Here is a 22196-nt window from a genome sequence, read left to right on the forward strand (position 1 = left end):
TTTCATCATGACTCCCTGAGATACTCTGGTGGTCGGTAGGCTGACCATCAAGGACGAGGTGGAGGTTTCTTGGATGGAGTCATGCAGGACTGTAAGGTGCAGCTCTTTGCAGACTTTGCATGGGCGTTTCAGGCTGCAATTGTCTACAGCAGGGGTTCCCAAACTTTTTTGGCTGAGGGCACCTCTATAAATATTTTTTTCATCCGAGGCACCCTTAAATTATATGATTTTCACTCCCAGCACATTATATTTATGGCATATTTTAGCGATTATGTTGCGAGGAAAACGTTGAGATAATAGACATTTTGGTTAGAACTGACTGAACATAACTTCAAGTTTAAAATGATACTAAATATATTTTTAAGTGTCCAAATAAATTCCTAATATTATCAAATGATCTCGCGGCACCCCTGAACTGCTGTCACGGCACCCCAGGGTGCCCCGTCACCCACTTTGAAAACCCCTGGTCTACAGCATGTCCTCGACCACATTTCCAACACCTATTGCCATCTTTAATCCACAGGACAATCTGGTTGGTGCTCAACTTCTTGAACTCCTCACAGGAGTTGAGGTAATGGTCTTGGTTGTCGCAGTGGGGACAGTAGGGAGTAGGCTTGGGTGCAGTAGCCTTCTCTTCCGCTGTGAGGAAAACTGGGGTTTGCTTTGGCTGAATGGGCCATTGGTCTTTCCTGACTGGCTTGGGGTTATCATTCTCATAAAGAGCTGCAGCACGACTGGAGATGCGTTTGGCTTGTGACTTGACCTGCAGCCATGTAGCAAGGTCAGGAAGAGTGTATGTCCTGTGAGTACCTGACTGTAGGATGTGATGAGTCAGGCAATACTCTACGAAGCCGTCACGATAGGCTGGAGGCATCTTGCTGAGTAATCGGTCCACGTGTGAACCACAGTGGAGCTCATAGCCATTCTGGCCTTCAAGTGTCTTTAACATCCCCACCAGGGACTGGACAGAGAGAGCGAAGGTATCAAAGGTGTCTTTTTATTGAACCTTGAAAGGGCTTGAAAGGGTGCTGTAGCTTTTTGGATAAGGGCTTGAAAGGGTGCTGTAGCTTTTTGGATAAGTACTGTTACAGTACTGTTCTTGTTTCTTCCTACCGTTTTCTTTCTTCTCTGTAACTTTGTAAATAACTGTTTACTGCTGTGCTACCATTGGGCAACTGAGTTTCCCTCTTGGGATAATAAAGGTAAAGGTATCTATCTAACTGTTTTGTTTGCTCAATTGATTACTGCCAATGATTACCAGAGTGAAACAAATCCCACTGCACATTATTAGCCTTTGAATGTTCTATAGTGTTGTTCACTGAAGAAACAAGATGCATTTGATAACGCAAAGCTGTCTGCTATTCTTATGGACACATACTCTGAACTTAGTGAAAGCTGAAGGTAAGAACTAGGGGTGTAACGATATAGTAACTGTATCGAAATATAGTTTTTAACTTATAACATCGAAGTATATTGAAATTAAAACAGCTAAAATCGAATCGTATCGTTTTATTTTGTATCGTATCGAATCAGCAGTGTAAAGAATTGATAGTATCGATACTACCTACTTTGAATTTAGCATTTTTAAGAAGAAAAAATTAAAAGGAGGGGTTTCATCACTTTTCCTTTCCATATAGCTACACTGGTTTATCGATAAATGTGTGTAATCTCTGGGTCCATGTCAAGGTGCAGGTTTGTCAATATACAATGTCCATGTATTTGGTAGATAATCACTGTGTTTACTTATTTATATCCATAATAATACATGTTTCCCTTAAAAACCTGCACTATCCACACCTTTCACACAGATTTAATTTCTTTGCTAAAATAGTTACTATATCGATTTTAAATAATTACATCGAATCGTATCGTATCGCCATGAATTAACCAATATCGTCCATGTATCGTATTGTCAACCATGTATCGTGATATGTATCGAATCGCTATTAAATTGTATCGTTACACCCCTAGTAAGAACATTCTCATTTACGGAGGAGATTGGATATTATGTTTTTTCTCATTTTTTCTTTCTTTGTACTGATCAGTGCAAATTTTAACAGCAAATGTTGATTTAGTTTTAGTTACTGTAACGAAGGGGGGCACCTCCAATTACTCGAAACAGGGTTTACTGGTGAGGGCGGACAATATGGACTAGATTCCGATCAGAGAATCAGGCTGGGTCTGGAGAAGGGACTTCTTTATGAATATTTATTCCATTTACAATGGGTGTGTGATAAAGGGTGTGGTCTGGAAATAAAGCAATAATAAATAATACTAGAAAATATTGTTCCTTCGAAACAATTGTGGGCTCGCTTCAAGCCAGAAAACAATGGCTATAAAAGTACAAAATGTCAAGATGGCAGGCAGTGCTCTCTTTGACGTTTATTCATTGAATTATTAAAAAAGCATGTTTCAATTTTAAAGAAATCCGATCTGAGAGATCTTTAGATATCGGTCCAAAGTTCACGTAAAAAAAGTTTTGTGCACGTGGAGCGAAAATTCCAGAATAAAAGCGGGTTTACGCGTTTTACAAACTGCTCAAAATGGCGGAAAATCGAAGGGCGGAGCTTACTTAAAAACGACACAGATGTCTTCCGCTTGAGTCAAAGCATGCGTGTAACAAGTTGCATGTCTTAAAACGAAACGAGTCATGTCTTTTGCCCATTTGAAGTTTGAATTTTCAAACGCTTCGTATAGCGCCCCCCTTTGGCCGATTGGAATAAAATTGGTTTCAGTGATACTTTGACTAACCCTCTACATCTTTGCCAAATGCCATGAACGTGTAACTTTGCATGTATGATTTAGAGGCTGAAGAATAATTTACATAAAACCGCAATATTGATTGAATTATTAAAAAATTATATTTCACTTTAAAATAAATCCGCGAAGACAGTTTGACCGTATTGGTCCAAAGTTCATGTGAAAAAAGTTTCATGCGCGTAACAAAAAAAACCCAGGAGGAGATAGATTTTTACTGTTTTTCATATTATTCCGAATTGTGGGAGACCTAAAGGTCAGAGGTCAAAAGTTAGAGGGTAAAAGTTGTTCGGCATGAGGAGACGCATAAGTGTATACAGGTTTCATGGCTGTACCTCAAACTCAGCATGAGCTATACCTGTTCAAAGATCGCACTTTCGAAGGCTTCCTACAGCGCCACCATTTGGCCGATTGCTGTAAAAAGTAATAGCACACTTCACCACTGTAAGCTGAACACATTGATGTTTTTATTTTCATTTTCTCACTAAGTATGTAGGAGTTGAAAGGAACCGAAGTTTTTGGGGTACTTGATATAGTATAGTATAGAAACTAGAAAATATTGTTCCTTCGAAACAATTGTGGGCTCGCTTCAAGCCAGAAAACAATGGCTATAAAAGTACAAAATGTCAAGATCGCAGGCAGTGCTCTCTGACTGAACATAACTTTGTACTTCAAGTTTAAAATGATACTAAATATATTTTTAAGTGTCCAAATAAATTCCTAATATTATCAAATGATCTCGCGGCACCCCTGAACTGCTGTCACGGCACCCCAGGGTGCCCCGTCACCCACTTTGAAAACCCCTGGTCTACAGCATGTCCTCGACCACATTTCCAACACCTATTGCCATCTTTAATCCACAGGACAATCTGGTTGGTGCTCAACTTCTTGAACTCCTCACAGGAGTTGAGGTAATGGTCTTGGTTGTCGCAGTGGGGACAGTAGGGAGTAGGCTTGGGTGCAGTAGCCTTCTCTTCCGCTGTGAGGAAAACTGGGGTTGGCCTTTGCTTTGGCTGAATGGGCCATTGGTCTTTCCTGACTGGCTTGGGGTTATCATTCTCATAAAGAGCTGCAGCACGACTGGAGATGCGTTTGGCTTGTGACTTGACCTGCAGCCATGTAGCAAGGTCAGGAAGAGTGTATGTCCTGTGAGTACCTGACTGTAGGATGTGATGAGTCAGGCAATACTCTACGAAGCCGTCACGATAGGCTGGAGGCATCTTGCTGAGTAATCGGTCCACGTGTGAACCACAGTGGAGCTCATAGCCATTCTGGCCTTCAAGTGTCTTTAACATCCCCACCAGGGACTGGACAGAGAGAGCGAAGGTATCAAAGGTGTCTTTTTATTGAACCTTGAAAGGGCTTGAAAGGGTGCTGTAGCTTTTTGGATAAGGGCTTGAAAGGGTGCTGTAGCTTTTTGGATAAGGGCTTGAAAGGGTGCTGTAGCTTTTTGGATAAGTACTGTTACAGTACTGTTCTTGTTTCTTCCTACCGTTTTCTTTCTTCTCTGTAACTTTGTAAATAACTGTTTACTGCTGTGCTACCATTGGGCAACTGAGTTTCCCCCTTGGGATAATAAAGGTAAAGGTATCTATCTAACTGTTTTGTTTGCTCAATTGATTACTGCCAATGATTACCAGAGTGAAACAAATCCCACTGCACATTATTAGCCTTTGAATGTTCTATAGTGTTGTTCACTGAAGAAACAAGATGCATTTGATAACGCAAAGCTGTCTGCTATTCTTATGGACACATACTCTGAACTTAGTGAAAGCTGAAGGTAAGAACTAGGGGTGTAACGATATAGTAACTGTATCGAAATATAGTTTTTAACTTATAACATCGAAGTATATTGAAATTAAAACAGCTAAAATCGAATCGTATCGTTTTATTTTGTATCGTATCGAATCAGCAGTGTAAAGAATTGATAGTATCGATACTACCTACTTTGAATTTAGCATTTTTAAGAAGAAAAAATTTAAAGGAGGGGTTTCATCACTTTTCCTTTCCATATAGCTACACTGGTTTATCGATAAATGTGTGTAATCTCTGGGTCCATGTCAAGGTGCAGGTTTGTCAATATACAATGTCCATGTATTTGGTAGATAATCACTGTGTTTACTTATTTATATCCATAATAATACATGTTTCCCTTAAAAACCTGCACTATCCACACCTTTCACACAGATTTAATTTCTTTGCTAAAATAGTTACTATATCGATTTTAAATAATTAAATCGAATCGTATCGTATCGCCATGAATTAACCAATATCGTCCATGTATTGTATTGTCAACCATGTATCGTGATATGTATCGAATCGCTATTAAATTGTATTGTTACACCCCTAGTAAGAACATTCTCATTTACGGAGGAGATTGGATATTATGTTTTTTCTCATTTTTTCTTTCTTTGTACTGATCAGTGCAAATTTTAACAGCAAATGTTGATTTAGTTTTAGTTACTGTAACGAAGGGGGGCACCTCCAATTACTCGAAACAGGGTTTACTGGTGAGGGCGGACAATATGGACTAGATTCCGATCAGAGAATCAGGCTGGGTCTGGAGAAGGGACTTCTTTATGAATATTTATTCCATTTACAATGGGTGTGTGATAAAGGGTGTGGTCTGGAAATAAAGCAATAATAAATAATACTAGAAAATATTGTTCCTTCGAAACAATTGTGGGCTCGCTTCAAGCCAGAAAACAATGGCTATAAAAGTACAAAATGTCAAGATGGCAGGCAGTGCTCTCTTTGACGTTTATTCATTGAATTATTAAAAAAGCATGTTTCAATTTTAAAGAAATCCGATCTGACAGATCTTTAGATATCGGTCCAAAGTTCACGTAAAAAAAGATTTGTGCACGTGGAGCGAAAATTCCAGAATAAAAGCGGGTTTACGCGTTTTACAAACTGCTCAAAATGGCGGAAAATCGAAGGGCGGAGCTTACTTAAAAACGACACAGATGTCTTCCGCTTGAGTCAAAGCATGCGTGTAACAAGTTGCATGTCTTAAAACGAAACGAGTCATGACTTTTAACCATTTGAAGTTTGAATTTTCAAACGCTTCGTATAGCGCCCCCCTTTGGCCGATTGGAATAAAATTGGTTTCAGTGATACTTTGACTAACCCTCTACATCTTTGCCAAATGCCATGAACGTGTAACTTTGCATGTATGATTTAGAGGCTGAAGAATAATTTACATAAAACCGCAATATTGATTGAATTATTAAAAAATTATATTTCACTTTAAAATAAATCCGCGAAGACAGTTTGACCGTATTGGTCCAAAGATCATGTGAAAAAAGTTTCATGCGCGTAACAAAAAAACCCCAGGAGGAGATAGATTTTTACTGTTTTTCATATTATTCTGAATTGTGGGAGACCTAAAGGTCAGACGTCAAAAGTTAGAGGGTAAAAGTTGTTCGGCATGAGGAGACGCATAAGTGTATACAGGTTTCATGGCTGTACCTCAAACTCAGCATGAGCTATACCTGTTCAAAGATCGCACTTTCGAAGGCTTCCTACAGCGCCACCATTTGGCCGATTGCTGTAAAAAGTAATAGCACACTTCACCACTGTAAGCTGAACACATTGATGTTTTTATTTTCATTTTCTCACTAAGTATGTAGGAGTTGAAAGGAACCGAAGTTCCCGTCTACCGTCCGATAGATAAACTAGAAAATATTGTTCCTTCGAAACAATTGTGGGCTCGCTTCAAGCCAGAAAACAATGGCTATAAAAGTACAAAATGTCAAGATCGCAGGCAGTGCTCTCTTTGACGTTACTGACGTCAAAGATTGGTCCATTTTGTTCCAAAAATGTGTTGTGCAAAAGTTGACCCGCTGGTGGCGCTATAACAGGCCAATGTAAGAAGGGTGGTATCTGTTCCTTGACCTATTGGGAATGTGCTTGCAAGATTTCACGCACATTGCAGGCTGTGTTCATGATTTGATGTGTTTTTGGCCTTGGCCACTTTATGGCTGCTTGCAGCTATATTTATTATTATTATTTTTTTGTGTGTGTGTGCACTTCATAGGCATATTAGATAATGGTCCTTAGATTGTGTGTAGAATGTTTCATGCAAATTGCAAAAAAAAATCTTAACGGGTTTAAGCGTTTCACAAACTGCTCAAAATGATATAGCGCCCCCCCTTTGGCCAATTGGGGTAAAATTGGTTTTAGTGATATTTGGAATAACACTCTACATCTTTGCCAAATGCCATGAACATGTTACTTTGCATGTATGATTTAGAGGCAGAAGAATAATTTGCATAAAACTGCAATATTCATTGAATTTATTTAAAAAAGCATGTTTAAATTTTAAAGAAATCCGATCCGACAGATCTTTAGATATCGGTCCAAAGTTCACGTAAAAAAAGTTTTGTGCACGTGGAGCGAAAATTCCAGAATAAAAGCGGGTTTACGCGTTTTACAAACTGCTCAAAATGGTGGAAAATCGAAGGGCGGAGCTTACTTAACAACGACACAGATGTCTTCCGCTTGAGTCAAAGCACGTGTGTAACAAGTTGCATGTCTTCAAATGAAACGAGTCATGACTTATGCCCGTTTGAAGTTTGAACTTTCAAACGCTTCGTATAGCGCCCCCCTTTGACCGATTGGAATAAAATTGGTTTCAGTGATACTTTGACTAACCCTCCACATCTTTGCCAAATGCCATGAACGTGTAACTTTGCATGTATGATTTAGAGGCCGAAGAATAATTTGCATAAAACCGCAATATTGATTGAATTATTAAAAAATTATATTTCACTTTAAAAAAAATCTGGTTGATCAATCTGACCGTATTGGTCCAAAGTTCATGTGAAAAAAGTTTTGTGCGCGTAACAAAAAAAACCCAGGAGGAGATAGATTTTTACTGTTTTTCATATAATTCCGAATTGTGGGAGACCTAAAGGTCAGAGGTCAAAAGTTAGAGGGTAAAAGTTGTTTGGCATGAGGAGACGCATAAGTGTATACAGGTTTCATGGCTGTATGTATAACACAGCATGAGCTATACCTGTTCAAAGATCGCACTTTCGAAGGCTTCCTACAGCGCCACCATTTGGCCGATTGCTGTAAAAAGTAAAAAGCACACTTCGCCACAGTAAACTGAACACATTGATGTTTTTATTTTCATTTTCTCACTAAGTATGTAGGAGTTGAAAGGTGCCAAAGTATTGAGGAGAACTTACTAGATAAATAATGACAATATCTGTGTGCTCGCCAGGTACTGGCGAGCCCACAATAATGACAACATCTAAAGTGTGCTCGCCTTTAGGCGAGCCCACAATAATGACAACTAGAAAATATTGTTCCTTCGAAACAATTGTGGGCTCGCTTCAAGCCAGAAAACAATGGCTATAAAAGTACAAAATGTCAAGATCGCAGGCAGTGCTCTCTTTGACGTTACTGACGTCAAAGATTGGTCCATATTGTTCCAAAAATGTGTTGTACAAAAGTTGACCCGCTGGTGGCGCTATAACAGGCCAATGCGAGAAGGGTGGTATTTGTTCCTTGACCTATTGGGAATGTGCTTGCAAGATTTCATGCACATTGCAGGCTGTGTTCATGATTTGAGGTGTTTTTGGCTTTGGCCACTTTATCGCTGCTTCCAGCTATATTTATTATTATTATTATTTTTTTGTGTGTGCGCACTTCATAGGCATATTAGATAAAGGTCCTTAGATTGTGTGTAGAATGTTTCATGCAAATTGCAAAAAAAATCTTAACAGGTTTAAGCGTTTCACAAACTGCTCAAAATGATATAGCGCCCCCCTTTGGCCAATTGGGGTAAAATTGGTTTTAGTGATATTTGGAATAACACTCTACATCTTTGCCAAATGCCATGAACATGTTACTTTGCATACATGATTTAGAGGCAGAAGAATAATTTGCATAAAACTGCAATATTCATTGAATTTATTAAAAAAGCATGTTTCAATTTTAAAAAAATCCGATCTGACAGATCTTTAGATATCGGTCCGAAGTTCACATAAAAAATGTTTTGTGCACGTGACGCGAACATTCCAGAATAAAAGCGGGTTTAAGCGTTTCACAAACTGCTCAAAATGGCGGGAAATCTAAGGGCGGAGCTTACTTAACAAAGACACAGATGTCTTCCGCTCGAGTCAAAGCACGCGTGTAAGCAAGTTGCATGACTTCAAACGAAACGAGTCATGACTTATGCCCGTTTGAAGTTTGAATTTTCAAACGCTTCGTATAGCGCCCCCCTTTGGCCGATTGGAATAAAATTGGTTTCAGTGATACTTTGACTAACCCTCTACATCTTTGCCAAATGCCATGAACGTGTAACTTTGCATGTATGATTTAGAGGCCGAAGAATAATTTGCATAAAACCGCAATATACATTGAATTATTAAAAAAATATATTTCACTTTAAAAGAAATCCGCCGAGATAAATCTGACCGTATTGGTCCAAAGTTCATGTAAAAAAAGTTTCGTGTGCGTAACGAAAAAAAACCCAGGAGGAGATAGATTTTTACTGTTTTTCATATTATTCCGAATTGTGGGAGACCTAAAGGTCAGAGGTCAAAAGTTAGAGGGTAAAAGTTGTTCGGCATGAGGAGACGCATAAGTGTATACAGGTTTCATGGCTGTATGTATAACACAGCATGAGCTATACCTGTTCAAAGATCGCACTTTCGAAGGCTTCCTTCATTTTCTCACTACGTATGTAGGAGTTATAGGAAACCGAAAGTTTGAAGGAGAACTTGATATGCCTGATAGATAAATAATGACAATACAATAAATAATTTTGACAATATCTAAAGTGTGCTCGCCTTATAGGCGAGCCCACAATAATGACAAGAACTAAAGTGTGCTCGCCTGTTTACAGGCGAGCCCACAATAACTAAAGTGTGCTCGCCTGTTTACAGGCGAGCCCACAATAAATAAATAATGACAATAACTAAAGTGTGCTCGCCTATAGGTGAGCCCACAATTAGCATTAGCATAGATATACATATACAGTAGTACACTAGCATAAAGAAATAATATTATCAGCATTAGTTGCGACCGTAAGGGAGCAGTTTACTATGAAAACCTCCACCGGCCGGCCGTCGGTCAGTCACACGTCACACGTCACACCTTTGCCCTGCTCATATCTCCGCAATCACACTGCTAGCTTCGCTGCTGGTGATGTCACTAGCTGTGACAGTGCACCATGCCCAAATTTGGAGATCATGTGTGGCAAAATATCAACACACGAGTGAAAGGCCTTTATCAAGTAACCATAGCAACTAAAAATCAACAAATTGTGCAAAGTGAAATATCTTTATCTGGTAACCATAGAAACCAAAATAATCAACAAATATGAGTATGTGTCCCCTTGTAGTATGTCACTAATTTGAAATATGTGGGAATGGCTGACACAGAACTCCATATTTGGACATAGAAGTGACAGACAGATGATATCTCCATATATGGGCATAAAAGGGCATGGCTGATGATATCTCCATATATGGGCAATTGGGCATAAAAGTCGCAATCAGTAGTATCATATATGTCTCTATATATGGAGTTATATGTTGTTCGTGTCCAAATATGGGGCTTGTGAGGTCAGACTTAGTGAGACTCGTCGGTTATCTCCATATATGGAGGGATGTATTGGTTATCTCCATATCTGGAGATTCAACCTTCAACGATTTTGACATCTTGTTACTAATCTGTCGGTAGATAATGCCGGTCTTATATAAGGGTCATTTGTGTACGGTGTGATGTCATACTGCCAGCATGACTCACACCATCCTTCCTAGACGATTTTGACATATTGTTTGTGGAGATAAGCGACCAACGGTCGCTTATCTCCCGATTAGGGAGTCTTACTGGTATCCATTATACATCAGCATGATTGCGACCGTCAGGTCGCAGTTTAGTTGCGACCGTCAGGGAGCAGTTTACTATGAAAACCTCCACCGGCCGTCCGTCGGTCGGTCGGTCACACGTCACACCTTTGCCCTGCTCATATCTCCGCATCAGTATGACATCACACCACATGTGTACACAAACCTTTGTGTACGTTGCTGTGGCAACAGTCTGTTGTTGCTGGTCTGTTAGTGTACGTTAGCAACCACCTTAGCAACCATGGTTTTACCCTAGCAACCAACTGTTTACCCTAGCAACCAACTGTTTACCATAGCAACCAGATACGCAGAGCAGGGATCTCCATATATGGGCATAAACAGGTGACATCACACTGATGTCAGATACTCAGAGCAGGGATTTCTCCATAATATATGGGCATAAAAGGGATTCTGTTAGGGATCTCCATATATGGGCATAAAATGGATTCTGTTAGGGATCTCCATATATGGGCATACAAGGGATTCTGTTAGGGATCTCCATATATGGGCATAAAAGGGATTCTGTTAGGGATCTCCATATATGGGCATAAAAGGGATTCTGTTAGGGATCTCCATATATGGGCATAAAAGGGATTCTGTTAGGGATCTCCATATATGGGAATACAAGGGATTCTGTTAGGGATCTCCATATATGGGCATAAAAGGGATTCTGTTAGGGATCTCCATATATGGGCATAAAAGGGATTCTGTTAGGGATCTCCATATATGGGCATAAAAGGGATTCTGTTAGCTGTTAGTGATCTCCATATATGGGCATAAAAGGGATGCTGTTAGGGATCTCCATATATGGGCATAAAAGGGATTCTGTTAGGGATCTCCATATATGGGCATGAAAGGGATTCTGTTAGGGATCTCCATATATGGGCATAAAAGGGATTGTATCCCAGATGATGCCCTGTTAGGAGATCCACACTAACAGAATCCATATATGGTCCTACCGACAGCTGCTATAAGCCAACCCTGGCGATAAGGTCTGAGTCGAAGAAATGCTTCTTTCCTGGCAAGAATTGCCCCTTTATACTGTAGAGCTCGTTTGTGTATTGTATGACATCACGCCACATCATCGGCTGAGGACTGTGTGATGTCATCATATCTCCATATATGGAGACATAAGTTGCTCATGCCCAAATATGGGCTGGTGAGGTCAGACTTAGTGTGATGCGTAGGTTATCTCCATATATGGAGATTCAACTTCAATGAGTAACCATGGCAAACTGTCAACTGCCCGTATGTCTTGATAATTGGTAAAACAAACTTTTGGCCTATTTGTGGAGATACGCGACCAACGGTCGCTTATTGCGACCGTCAGGGAGCAGTTTACTATGAAAACCTCCACCGGCCGTCCGTCCGGCCGTCGGTCGGTCGGTCGGTCGGTCACACGTCACACGTCACACCTTTGCCCTGCTCATATCTCCGCATCAGTATATAGGGCTTGTTTGTTTATTGTATGACATCACGCCACATCATCAGCTGTGGACTCTGTGATGTCATCGTATCGCATCAGTATATAGGGCTTGTTTGTTTATTGTATGACATCACGCCACATCATCAGCTGTGGACTCTGTGATGTCATCGTATCTCCATATATGGCCATCTCCGTATATGGAGATATAAGTCGTCCATGCCCAAGTATGGGCTGGTGAGGTCAGACTTTGTGTGATGCGTAGGTTATCTCCATATATGGAGATTCAACATTCCAGGCAATGCTCTCTTCCCTGGTGAGAATTGCCCCTTTATATAGGGCTTGTTTGTGTATTGTATGACATCACGCCACATCATCAGCTGTGGACTCTGTGATGTCATCGTATCTCCATATATGGCCATCTCCGTATATGGAGATATAAGTCGTCCATGCCCAAGTATGGGCTGGTGAGGTCAGACTTTGTGTGATGCGTAGGTTATCTCCATATATGGAGATTCAACATTCCAGGTGTAACTATGGCTGCCCGTATGACGTGAGAGGTGGAGGTTGTGATATTTGTAGAGATAAGCGACCAACGGTCGCTTATCTCCCGATTAGGGAGTCTTACTGGTAGTAAACTGCTCCCTGACGGTCGCAACTATGAAAACCTCCACCGGCCGTCCGTCCGTCGGTCGGTCGGTCGGTCGGTCGGTCACACGTCACACGTCACACCTTTGCCCTGCTCATATCTCCGCATCAGTATATAGGGCTTGTTTGTTTATTGTATGACATCACGCCACATCATCAGCTGTGGACTCTGTGATGTCATCGTATCGCATCAGTATATAGGGCTTGTTTGTTTATTGTATGACATCACGCCACATCATCAGCTGTGGACTCTGTGATGTCATCGTATCTCCATATATGGCCATCTCCGTATATGGAGATATAAGTCGTCCATGCCCAAGTATGGGCTGGTGAGGTCAGACTTTGTGTGATGCGTAGGTTATCTCCATATATGGAGATTCAACATTCCAGGCAATGCTCTCTTCCCTGGTGAGAATTGCCCCTTTATAGGGCTTGTTTGTGTATTGTATGACATCACGCCACATCATCAGCTGTGGACTCTGTGATGTCATCGTATCTCCATATATGGCCATCTCCGTATATGGAGATATAAGTCGTCCATGCCCAAGTATGGGCTGGTGAGGTCAGACTTTGTGTGATGCGTAGGTTATCTCCATATATGGAGATTCAACATTCCAGGTGTAACTATGGCTACCCGTATGACGTGAGAGGTGGAGGTTGTGATATTTGTGGAGATAAGCGACCAACGGTCGCTTATCTCCCGATTAGGGAGTCTTACTGGTCTCCCTATTAGGGAGTCTTACTGGTATCAAAACCTCCACCGGCCGTCCGTCCGTCCGTCGGTCGGTCGGTCACACGTGTCACGTCACACCTTTGCCCTGCTCATATCTCCGCATCAGTATGACATCACACCACATGTGTACACAAACCTTTGTGTACGTTGCTGTGGCAACGCCTGATACTGAGGTGATGTGTCACTGTGACATCACAGGTGAGATCGCAGTGATGTCAGATACTCAGAGCAGGGATCTCCATATTTAGGCATAAACAGATGACATCACAGTGATGTCAGATACTCAGAGCAGGTATCTCCATATATGGGTATAAAATGGATTCTGTTAGGGATCTCCATACTGTATATGGGCATAAAAGGGATTAGTGATGTCAGATACTCAGAGCAGGGATCTCCATATATGGGCATAAAAGGGATTAGTGATGTCAGATACTCAGAGCAGGGATCTCCATATATGGGCATAAAAGGGATTAGTGATGTCAGATACTCAGAGCAGGGATCTCCATATATGGGCATAAAAGGGATTCAGTCAGATTCTCGGAGCAGGGATCTCTATATATGGACAAAAAATTGATTCTGTTAGGGATCTCCATTTATGGGCATAAAAGGGATTAGTGATGTCAGATATTTAGAGCAGGGATCTCCATATATGGGCATAAAAGGGATTGTATCCCAGATGATGCCCTGTTAGGAGAACCACACTAACAGAATCCATATATGGCCAAGATAGATGGCCAAGACCAAGACAGATGGTGCGACCTCGCCCTTTAGGGCGAGGTCGCGTTTCGCCCTTAGGCGTCTTACTGGTAAGAGTGTAAGAGTTTTGAAGTAGTCAAACTAACAATAAATGTTCAGAAGCCATTGCCATAAACATGAATGGTTAAAGCCTCAGTATGTGATTTCCTCAACTGGTTGGCTGTATGTAGAACAGCAGCAACATAGGTATGATAATATAATAACCTAATCATCGTCATAAAATCACAAGATTGTATTACTTGCGCCTTCAGAGCGTGCAAGTACTACTTTCGGTGCCGTCTGTTTCCAGCCGTCTGTTTCCGGTCGTCAGTACAAAGGCAGGGCCAATGAGGGAGTGGAGCAGTGTTCTTGGTGACGTCACCACCAACAAGTGCTACCTGATATACGTAAATAACAAGGTGCAAGTTGGCATCTGGACAGAGGTACATACAGACAGCACTCATCTCACCGACCACAGTACTTGGGAGCTCCGCTGGCCACGAGTGCACAAAGCACAAGTTGGCACCTCGACAGAGTGCAGTCTAGTTTTTGCTTTATTCCATGCACCTTGTATGCTGACCCTCTTAAGTCTCCCATCATGCAGGCACCAACCCGTGTGAACACGGAGGCCAGTGTGTGAACACTGACGGCTCCTTCACCTGTAACTGTGTGAGGGGCTACGCCGGGCCGCGCTGTGAACAGGACGTCAACGAGTGTGCCTCCAGCCCCTGTCAGAACGACGGCACCTGTCTGGACCGCATCGGAGACTACACCTGCATCTGCATGCCAGGTACAGTAAAGCAGTTGTACTCGAGTCCATGAGGTGGTGGTATTTGGCATTTGCAAAGAAAATCATAATCGGAAGCATCCTCGTAAATGAAGAAGCGCGATGTAATGAGATCATGATAAAATGCTCATACTGTATCTGTATCATATCTGTATTTTCTAAAACAGTCAGCAAATATGATAACAGAAGCTTAGCTGCAAAAATAAATAAAAAATAAAATAAAAAAAACATTGAGTTTGAAAAATGAGTGAATCAATAATGTTTGAACCCAGTGCTTACACATGCATGCCTGTGGTGCTGTTCATTGTTTCAGGCTTCAGTGGTGAGATGTGCCAGATTGACATTGACGAATGCTCCAGCACACCTTGTCTAAACGGGGCCAAGTGCATCGATCGACCCAATGGATATGAGTGTGAATGTGCAGAAGGTACTATAACCTTAAACATATATATTTTTTCTTTTGTTTTTTACTGATAAACATGGTAAACATATTGTCAAAATGTCTGTCTTTACTACCTTGTTTTACCTTCATTATGGTCTAAATTAATTGCATCAATTGGATGTTAATAATTTGTTTTAATGAATTCGCTTTTTCGATTTACAGAATCAGAATCAACTTACAAAATAAAAAGTTGATTATGAGAATTAGTAATTCAATTAGTTCGAATTGATTCGTTTTTTAGATTCTCCTTCCTTTGGAGTGCCTGCACTGTCTCAGGCTGCGTCCAAACCCGAAGCTATTTCTTCTATTCTAGTCGCTTCTATCGCTTCACTTTGGTTGCGCAGGGCCGCGTTGGTAAAACATCACGTCCCATTGGAATCAAGGCGAAAAAAGTCCCAGCACCAAACACCCCAAAAATTCTGTGTCTTCAGACAACATCAAAGCTGATTGGCTGTCAGAACGTGATGGGTGGAGTGGGGGTGAAGCGAAGGTCGCTTCAGTTGGATTTTTACAAGTGGGGCGAAGACACCGAAGCAACCGTTCGCGCCGTTCACGCCGCCCCGTTCGGATCGTTCGCGCCACGCGTGTTCGCATCGCGCCCGGCCGTGCGTCGTCTCGTCTTTGCATTGACTTTGTTTGTAATCGCGCCACTCCAACCATCCAGGTTTGAACCCAGCTTTTACACCTCTTATGCTGCATTCACACTGCAGATATATAGTTGAACGTTTTGCTTGCTTAGTCAATGTTATCTCAATGGAAACCAGCTTTAAAGATACAGGACACACACCAAACGAAGGTTTGGAAGCTTTAAAGCTGGTTTCCATTGAGATAACATTGACCAAGCAAGCTAAACGTTCAACTATATATCTGTAGTGTGAATGCAGCTTTAGGGTCGATTCATACTCCACTTTTAGAGCCTAATTTATTTTTCTGTTCGGCTCTGTCTAAACTATGATATGGCGTCATTCAAAGGATCGGGGGGCATGCCGTGTAACATCATTAATTTGGCTCCGAATGACGCCATATCGTAGTTTAGACAGAACTGTTGCTTCGGGACCGAAATAAATTAGGCTCTAAAAGTGGAGTATGAATCGACCCTTAATTTGACTGTGAGGAATCCATCTGAGATAAATTGAGAAACACTAGATACTGTATTGTTTATCATTGTACATCTCATTCATGGCCAAGTCATTCATTTACCATCCTCAAACTCTCCCCCCTCCAGGTTTCACTGGCCTGCTGTGCGAGGAGAACATCAACGACTGCGACCCGGAGCCGTGCCACCACGGCGTGTGTAAGGACGGCATCGCCACCTTCTCCTGCCAGTGCCAGCCTGGCTACACAGGCTCCATCTGCCACGTCCAGGTCCAGGAGTGCCACAGCAGCCCGTGCCAGAACCGGGGCCGCTGCATCGACCTGGTCAACGCCTACCAGTGCAACTGCCTGCAGGGAACTACTGGTAAGTAGTAGCCAGGACTAGGGCTGTCACGATTATGACATTTTACATGACGATTAATTGTCACTCAAATAATTGCGATTAACGATTTAATTGTGTATTTGTGGTTGATAATTACATTTCAGTTTGGCCTTTAGGCTTTGAAGTTGCACATGTTAGATATGACACATAACCTATATAAGAAATCCTTTTCAGGCTGTGACCTCCCAAAATAATCATAATTGAACTGGGGACCCTCCCACCCCGACAAGAACTTTGTAGGAGTTGAGGCATTCAATTTAATTTGACTCGGTTCCACAGATTAATATTGTGAAAATAGCAGACCTACTGTACAAGCTTTTGCTAGGTGGTGGCTTTTTTCCCCTCTTTCTTATATTAGTTGACAATTTGGCCAATATTTAACCAGTTTTTATAGTATAGTTTTTTGATAACTTTTGATACAGTAATTGCCTTCTTTCTTTTCTTTCTGTCTTTTTTTAAGTTTTTTAATGTTTAATGTTTTAATGTTCAATTCATTATCGACCTTTCTCTGTCCCTGCAACACACTCTCGCGTGATCTAGCATCGGTAAACATCGGACGTTAGCGCGATCAGAGGGCGCCCACTTAGGAGACCATTTGTAGGATTTGTGCCCCTAGTGGCTCCAATTGGGATAGTGTATCTTTAATAATTGAATATCTTTGGTAGTAGTAGTAGTTAGCCTGCTTGACCATAGACCCCGCCCACTCTCAGAGTGGACTGTTTCTCTGGTCTGGAGCTGAGTACATGAATCGGCAGTGATCAGCCAACATTTTCGGCTGATCCAATGAGTGCGGGGGGTGGGTCTAACGAATATCCAATCCACGCCGCAGACCGTTTTTTCAAGCGACGTCATCATCAGAGCGTCATCATTAGAAGACGAGGTGCTCACATGGTGCTCACGAGGAGACCTGTAGTGATTGGGTTTTTTGAAAGCAAAGCACCTCCCACCCCCCTCCCTTCCAGAAATCGCCCACAATAGGGCACAGTTTCAGACTACTGCGTAAGCTGAGTCTGAGATCAGGCTAAGTAGTAGTAGTAGCAGTAGCAGCAACAGTAGTAGTAAAATATACCACACAACATCCTGCATGACGGGTAACACATTGCACCTTGATATGTTGAGAGTGGTGAGTCATTCTAGCCTAGTCTCTCTCTCTCTCTCTCTCTCTCTCTCTCTCTCTCTCTCTCTCTCTCTCCCTCTCTCTCTCTCTCCCTCTCTCTCTTCCAATGCTAAGCCCTTGCTGCTTAATGGCCAAAACCTTTTTTCATGTGCTCTCTGGTTTTCTTCTGTGATTCATTCTCAGGGTCCCTGAAAGTATTGCGTTGGAGGGAACACAGCTTTAAATGGAAAGAGTGCGACTCAGGCTTCCTGCATAGTTGTCAGCTTAAAATGTGTGGAGCTGTGTGTGCGTGTGCGTGTGCGTGTGCGTGTGTGCGTGCGTGTGTGCGTGTGCGTGTGCGCGTGCGCGTGCGTGTGCGTGTGCGTGTGTGTGTGTGTGTGTGTGTGTGGCAGTCATAAGGCTGGACCAGCACGTTGTTCTGAGGATTAGTCGCTCCTGTGCCTCAAGTGTTGCAGTCTGTAATGCACTGTACCCACCAGAACACGCTCACTGAAGTCAGCTAAGGTCACTCTGTCAGGCCTCCCACATTCACTGACTCCTATTCACTGCAATTTGTGGTCTCTTTGAGTCGTACCTTTTCTTTTTCTCGTTTAGCGTCTCTCTCTGTGTGTGCGTGTGTGTGTGTGTGGGTGCGTGCGTGCATGCGTCTCACTTTAACACTTACCCTAATTATAGTGACTCAGCTGTTGACTGCAATATCTCTGTTTTGGTCTTGGTCGTCCCTCCCCTTGGTTTCTAATGGTATTCTGAGCAGAGCACTACCGTCTTTAGTTTCTACTTCTCTTCACAGGTTCTCACTATACTAGGGTCTCTTCGTTTTATAAAGTTGATGTGCCACTCCCTCTGGTGGACAGGACATGTAACTGATCGGATTTGTTACCCATAAGTGATAAAAGTGAAGGTGGGAGATTTTGGAAGGTCCCACGTTTGGGGAACCACTTACTATATTTCATGAAAGAGTTAATAGTTTTATATTTAGGGATTTTTTAATAGTAAAAAAGGGCAAAGAAGTTTAGGGGTTTGAGCAAGACTCTGAACCCCTAATTGCAACCGATGTGGAGGTTGGTGCCTTGCATGGTTTCCTCCGCCATCGGTGTATGAATGTGTGTGTGAATGGGTGAATGTGATGCACAATCTATGTAAAGCGCTTTGGATAAGAGCGCTATATAAATGCACCATTTACCATTTATTTCCATTTACCAAGATATTCACATGGATGGACTGGTAAAATATCGGGGGTAAATAATACGGCCCCCCTACTAAACTACACTCTATTGTTATAATAAAAATAATCACGTTGTGATTTTACATTTGTATATTTTGATATTCTATATTTTTGTCCAGTTGTTTGAGTGAAACCATAATTGAGACAAGCCTTGGGCTTGTTTTTTTTGTCATACATTTGGCATGTTTTTAAACTCGCACTGCCTGTACATTAAAAAAAAAACATACAATCAACAATTCATCACATTTCAGCAAACCAACAAGGGTGTGATGACTGAGACGTATTACTTTTAAAGTGATCCCTGACTAATACGACAAATATGTCTTAAAACATTATAATTGTCCTCTATAACTACAATGTAAAATTAAAAACACCTTAAATATTTTCTTTCACAAATGTCATGTGTAATTTTTATGGCATGCATGTGCAAAAAAACAAAACACAAACACATTTGAAATATTGATTTGATGCTCATATTAACCATAGGAAGTATTAAGTTTGTTTTTATTTTCACATGCATGCCATTAATTCCATAGGGATAGATCACACTTGACATTTATGACATCATCAACTTGCGACGGGCATTTTCCCTATCGAGTGAAAGATTAGCTATTTCTAGAAGAAATAAAATAATTGAGGTGTTTTTAATTTGACATTGTAGTTATAGAGGACAATTATAATGTTTTAAGACATATTTGTCGTATTAGTCAGGGATCACTTTAAACATTCACTCATTAAGAGTTTACTTTAATGATCATCGATCACATAAAGGGCAAATGTACAAAGGGATAATTGTCCCCTGCTAATTACGTTGTCTGAGTTGGTATTTTCATTTCTCTCTCTCTCTCTCTCTCTCTCTCTCTCTCTCTCTCTCTCTCTCTCTCTCTCTCTCTCTCTCTCTCTCTCCAGGGACCAACTGTGAGATCAATGAGGATGACTGTGCCAGCAACCCCTGTGAGTACGGGGAATGTCAGGATGGCATCAACGAGTACAAGTGTGTGTGTGCTCCGGGATACACAGGTAAGGCTGAAGCCATGATTTGTATACTTTGTCATACGACGCAATTACATGCCAATAATAGCAGCTCTACAAGCTCGCAACCTGGCGCGTGGCAAGCTGGTAGATCTGCTATTTTCGGTGAGGAACAGCGTCATACCGACAAAGCATGAATTAAGCATAACCCGGTCTCAAGCTTTCGCAGTGAGGGACTAAATGTTCAGAAAGCGATCTTTGATATCAAATCAAAGAAAGAGGTCCCTACCTGGAACTTGCACAAAACGTTAAGTCTAACGAACGAAAATCCTGTTTGTCCTACGCAGCCTTTGAGGTGTGCATTGGCCTTCTTTTAACAGTTAACCGATTTAGTGCCATTCCTGAGATATCTCGCGAAATTCCCTTTGATGTTCGCAGTGCCTTTCCCGAGATATCTCGCGAAAAGTAATATATTACTGTAACTGCGGTTATCCTACCGGGTACAATGGCGGAAGGTCCCGAGCCGATCTCCCTCGCTGATTTATCATCATCACGGATCCACAAGCACAAAATAGTAATCCCATAACATTGAGGCAGACAGGGAATCTCATCTTTAATGTCCATTATCTCAAAACAACACTTTCAAAGCGCGGATGGCAATAGATGCTCGCTTATAAAACACATGTTGAAAAGCACCGATCCGATCCGTCATTACACCACGTAAACAATGATCGATTCCGGTGAAGGACGCGATGACGTCAGACCGGAAGTTTTAACGCTATGGACTTCTGGCCTTCAAAATAAGAGACTGGCCGTTTATGGAGCCAGCGAGAGGCACTCATTTTAATCCGTTAATTTCTGGGGCTCTTAATGAGTTAAGAGACTAGAATTCAGTACATAGCTTATAAAGTCACATAATTCATATGGGAGCAATGTGATAATACAGTAAGGTAACATGTGTGTCCCAAGTGAAATCACTTGGAAAAACACACTGAACGAGGACTATTAGCCACATAGGATTTTGAACATTCTGAAGATTCGGAAAAACGTGCACCTAATGAACAAATGTCAAACCAGGTTCTCTCTCTGAATCCATTCCCCTCAGGAGTCAAATGCAACGTGGACATAAACGAGTGCGAGTCCAACCCGTGTATGAGTGGAGGGACTTGCCAGGACAAGGTGAACGGTTTCAGCTGTTCGTGCCCCCCTGGCACGCATGGACTGCTCTGCCACTCTGGTACGGACCACTGCGCTTCCCAGCCATGTGTGCATGGAAACTGTGTTGAACAGCAAAATGGGTAAGCTTTCCTTTTTATTAGATATCGTTGTTGTTTGGGGCAGAAACCTCTTATCTCCACATTCTAATGTTCTAATTAATGCCCTACTTGATCATACTACGTCACATAAAAGCATCAAAAGTAGCAGATCTACAAGCTCAAAATGTGCTGCTTTGCGACGCATTTCCAGCTTGTAGATCTGCTACTTTAGCAATTTTTTTATTTGAATCCTGAAAAGTACGAGCTTTGACAGTTTCCACCCGACAGAGACGATAATAACGTTAATAACGTAGGTCACATGCCAAATATCATAATAACGTCAGCTTTATTTATGCAGATGAAGTCCCATCGCGATACAAGTTCTCTTTTGGTGTTGACAGTTGTGACTCTTGTCAAATCTTGTACAATTACTGAAGTAAAATCCAACCAGCTGCTGTAGTGAAGTCACTCGTTACTAGGGAAATCAGAAACTGGGTTATTTTGGGACATGGAAACTCGGAAGAGTCAGACGTGAGATTATGGTTGTGGTTCTGGTCAAACCATAATCCTCTTCCTAACGCTGGTTGAGCCAGTGTGGGGTTGTGTAGTTCCTGATGCCCAGAATCCACTCATACTTCATGGGTCATTTTGCCCACAACACTGACTCAACACCAACAATAAGCAGATTTTCAGATGATTCAAAACTACCGTGGGGTCCGTCCTGGTGGCTCTACACAGCTAACCACATAAATACATAAT

At 41.7% G+C, this 22196-nt stretch overlaps 1 protein-coding gene across 1 annotated transcript in view; it reads left to right on the forward strand.

The window, feature by feature from the left end:
- LOC308289535 (uncharacterized protein) overlaps window positions 1-22196 on the forward strand; it is a gene marked incomplete at its 5' end in the record, with an annotated part of 138822 nt that overhangs the window by 94979 nt on the left and 21647 nt on the right. Inside the window, 5 exons of the mRNA XM_080731239.1 lie at window positions 14766-14951; window positions 15262-15375; window positions 16616-16849; window positions 20119-20229; window positions 21287-21479. Of these exons, the coding sequence (XP_080587365.1) occupies window positions 14766-14951; window positions 15262-15375; window positions 16616-16849; window positions 20119-20229; window positions 21287-21479 (838 nt within the window). The remainder of the gene's footprint in view (window positions 1-14765; window positions 14952-15261; window positions 15376-16615; window positions 16850-20118; window positions 20230-21286; window positions 21480-22196) is intronic.

The sequence above is a fragment of the Nannobrachium achirus genome (genome assembly GCF_963921795.1).
Source record: "Nannobrachium achirus genome assembly, chromosome: 1".
Lineage (NCBI taxonomy): Eukaryota > Metazoa > Chordata > Actinopteri > Myctophiformes > Myctophidae > Nannobrachium > Nannobrachium achirus.